This window comes from Drosophila busckii, chromosome 2L (genome assembly GCF_011750605.1).
Source record: "Drosophila busckii strain San Diego stock center, stock number 13000-0081.31 chromosome 2L, ASM1175060v1, whole genome shotgun sequence".
Lineage (NCBI taxonomy): Eukaryota > Metazoa > Arthropoda > Insecta > Diptera > Drosophilidae > Drosophila > Drosophila busckii.
Window position 1 is genome coordinate 15,665,729 of NC_046604.1, and position 3,242 is coordinate 15,668,970.

The following is a 3,242-nucleotide window of genomic DNA, read 5'->3' on the forward strand; positions in this document are numbered from 1 at the left end:
GCTATCACAATCATTTATTAAATAAATATTGCTATTGCTAAACTGTTAAAATAAATGCAAACTTATGCAGTTTACTAATTTTTATGGCATTACAAAATTTAACATTTTTCCACAACATTCTAGGGTATGCGCAGTCTACTATGCTCAAGAATTTCTGTACTCAAATTAGCGTTTTAATTGGCGCCTAATGACCGCGTCTAATGAAAATTGCAACGTGGCCGTTTTTGGCTTGCACCACATATGTATAAAAAGCGTGGCGCACAAACTGCAACTTGCAAACTTGCAACATGACTAACATTAATAGCAGACGCGCCTATTTGCCGCTTTGGTTTTGTTTTCATTGCTTTGCTGGCGCCAAAACGCGCGTGGGGCAGCTGCTGCGTCTGTTGTTGCATCTGCTGGTTACCGTTATGTTTCCGTTGCATTTGCTGCTCGGTCTCGTGTTGGTGCCTGCCACAGCAACGGAGTTGTTTAAAAATATGACAATGAGTTTCACTTGCGTTGCATGCAGCTTAAAGCATTTGGTGCAAATTTATCACTTGCCACAAATGTTGCGCATCGAGCAGCTGCTGCAGCAACTGGATGCATGCGTGTTGCATGCCACAGAGCAGCGCTATTTCAAGCAAACGTTGCAGCTGCATGTGCGTTGCATCACACGCGGCGTATACGTGATGTATTTTATCATCTACTTGGCTTTTGCTCTGAGTGTTGCCACGCTGCTGCACAAGCAACCGCGAGAGCTTCTCTACCACGCCTGGTTTCCATTCGAGTGGCAACGCTCGAGCGAAAGTTATGCCTTGGCCTTTGGATTTCAGATCTGCAGCATTTTGTTCGAAGGACTGCAAGGACTAACAAACGATGTGTACACGCCTTTGACGCTTTGCTATTTGGGTGGACATGCTCATATGTTGGCCATGCGCTTGTCCCGCTTGGGATTTGATCAATCAGCAGAAGTGACGACAGATCAGCAACTGCTTGCGTGCTTTGAGGATTACAAAGCTGCTCATGAGGTGAGAATTTACAGTCGCCTCCTTCAATAATAAAATTAAGCTAAACATACTCCCGAACGCTGCTGAATTGAGCGCTAAAGAAAGAAGCGCTGGCAACAAAGAGCGGAAGAGCTCTCAATAAAAAGAATAATTTTGAAGCTAGAGCGATTGCTTTGCTCACATGCTGAGCGGCAAGCGATGAGCGTTGTTACTCTCTAAGCATTAATTACGCTTAGCCGAAGGCGCACTCAGTTGGTCTTTGTAGCTTTGCTTAGTGCGTGTTCTCAGCCTCTCCCTAACGCTCACTGCAATGAGCATTGAAGCAGCGTTCGTAGTAAATGAGTGGGCGGCTGGTTGAGCGATTTGATCAGTCGCTCATCGAAGCTCACACAGTGCAGACGTTACGTGTGCATTTCTTTCTATGCGTTGAAAGCATTTTAAATGTAATTAAATTAGAAATATACTAAATACCATCTAATGTGAATTCCCAACTATTTTAAAATTCGTTATTCATAAATAAATAAGCTATAAAGCGTAAATTAATAAGCCATAAAAATAGTTCGCAGCTATTTTAAAATTCGGTATTGATTTTGAAATAAGTTAATTAATAAGCGATAAAAATTAGTTTTAAATTCAAGCATATTTATTATCTATTTAAATAAATTCCCACTATTTTATCAAATTTCCTTTTCATTTTTAAATAAATAAATTAATAAGCGATGAAAATTAGTTTTAAATAATAATAATAAATTTGAACATATTTGCAATTTCCAATTCAATATTTAATTTCAATGCATAAACAATTAAATATTTAATTTATTTTATAGACAAACAAACTTTCTTGAATTTACAATTTAATGCTAATTATTTATGAATTTGACCTTTTGATATTGATATTGATTAACAAGTATAATTACCTCCTCTTACTTCTTATACTGTTTGAATCTTCTATATGATATAGCTGGCGCTATATGATGATTTTATATATAACCCATAACTATTTAAGGCTTTGTTGCCTTGCTAACTATTTACAAATGTGCCTATTTTATTTTCAGCCTGCACAAATTGGCGCAGCAAACGATTAGCTATGTGCAACTGGTGCAGCTGCTAGCCTGTGGCGCCTCGCTCTGCATCATTGTGAGCTACGTGCTCTTCTATGTGCGCGATGTTGTTGGTTTCATCTACAACATTATCTATATAGCCGTAGTGTTGGTGCAACTCTTTCCCAGTTGCTACTACGCGAGTGTGTTGCACGAACAAGAGCAGCGCTTAACCTACGCCATATTCTCAAGCAATTGGTATGAACAATCGCCGCTTTATCGCCGACGTGTGTTAATCTTTATGCAGTTAACGCTGGCGCTGGGCAAACGACCGATGAGAGCAGCGGGACTGATTGAACTCAATCTGAATGCGTTTTTTGCTACAGTGAAAATGGCTTATTCACTTTTTGCTGTCATAGTGCGCGTTAAGGTTTAATTTGCAAACAAATGGAATTCATTAATTAAATGTGCGCTGCTTTACAAATTGTGTTGATTTAATTTGCTGCCAATTCAAAGAAAACCAAAAATGTCGCACATTTGTACTTTGTGTGAAATGTTTAGCAAATAAATGCGTTGCTTTGGTTATTTATTTAATTGTTTTATTTATTAGCTTTATTTGTTATTGCCTTGCAGCCATGAACGTGACAAAAGTAAATTTGATTTTGGCAATTTGAACAAATTTTATGTATGCGGCTCGAAGTTATTGTTTGAACTAATTGCTATTTGTAATAAAATGTTGCTTAAATTTAAATGCAAAGAGTAAAAACAATAAACGTATGTAGCTGCAAATTTAAATGCATTTAAAAGTCAATGCTGCATTGTTTAAGCAATAAAAAGTTCAACAAATGAATGAATTATTTTAAAATGTAAAAAATAGCATTTGACTTTAACTAATAACAACAAGTTTACTAGTCTAAGTGCTCACGAAATATTTTGACGCATGCTGAGCAATTTTCTTGCCTTTCCCCCTCTTCCTCTCTCTCTCTTGCTAACATTTTGTTTACTGCAGAAGTCAACGTGATTTAGATGCGACACTGAATGCCTGAAAGCTTTATCAGCTGTAACAACAGCAGCCCAGCAGCAACTTTCAAAGCAACAACAGCAACAATGTCAACAGCTGTAGCAGCAAATAAAACAACGCAAAAGTTACACACGCTTTAAAAAAAAACACACACAGAGCAGCGGAAGTGAGTAACGTAAAAAAATGCGGCAT

At 37.8% G+C, this 3,242-nt stretch overlaps 1 protein-coding gene across 1 annotated transcript; it reads left to right on the forward strand.

Annotated features, from left to right (window-relative positions):
• The first annotated feature begins 287 nt into the window (after window positions 1–287).
• On the forward strand, window positions 288–2,472 carry LOC108608102 (odorant receptor 33c). Its single transcript, XM_033294939.1, has 2 exons — window positions 288–979; window positions 2,045–2,472. The coding sequence occupies exons 1-2, from the start codon at window positions 288–290 to the stop codon at window positions 2,463–2,465; spliced, it is 1,113 nt and encodes a 370-aa protein (XP_033150830.1). The 3' UTR covers window positions 2,466–2,472.
• Window positions 2,473–3,242: the final 770 nt, after the last annotated feature.

Excerpts from the sequence above, each read along its gene's own strand:
- LOC108608102 (XM_033294939.1), top strand. The coding sequence starts at position 288 with ATGACTAACATTAATAGCAGACGCGCCTATTTGCCGCTTTGGTTTTGT. Across the intron at positions 980-2,044 it reads ACAGATCAGCAACTGCTTGC|CCTGCACAAATTGGCGCAGC; the intron begins GTGCTTTGAGGA and ends TTTTATTTTCAG.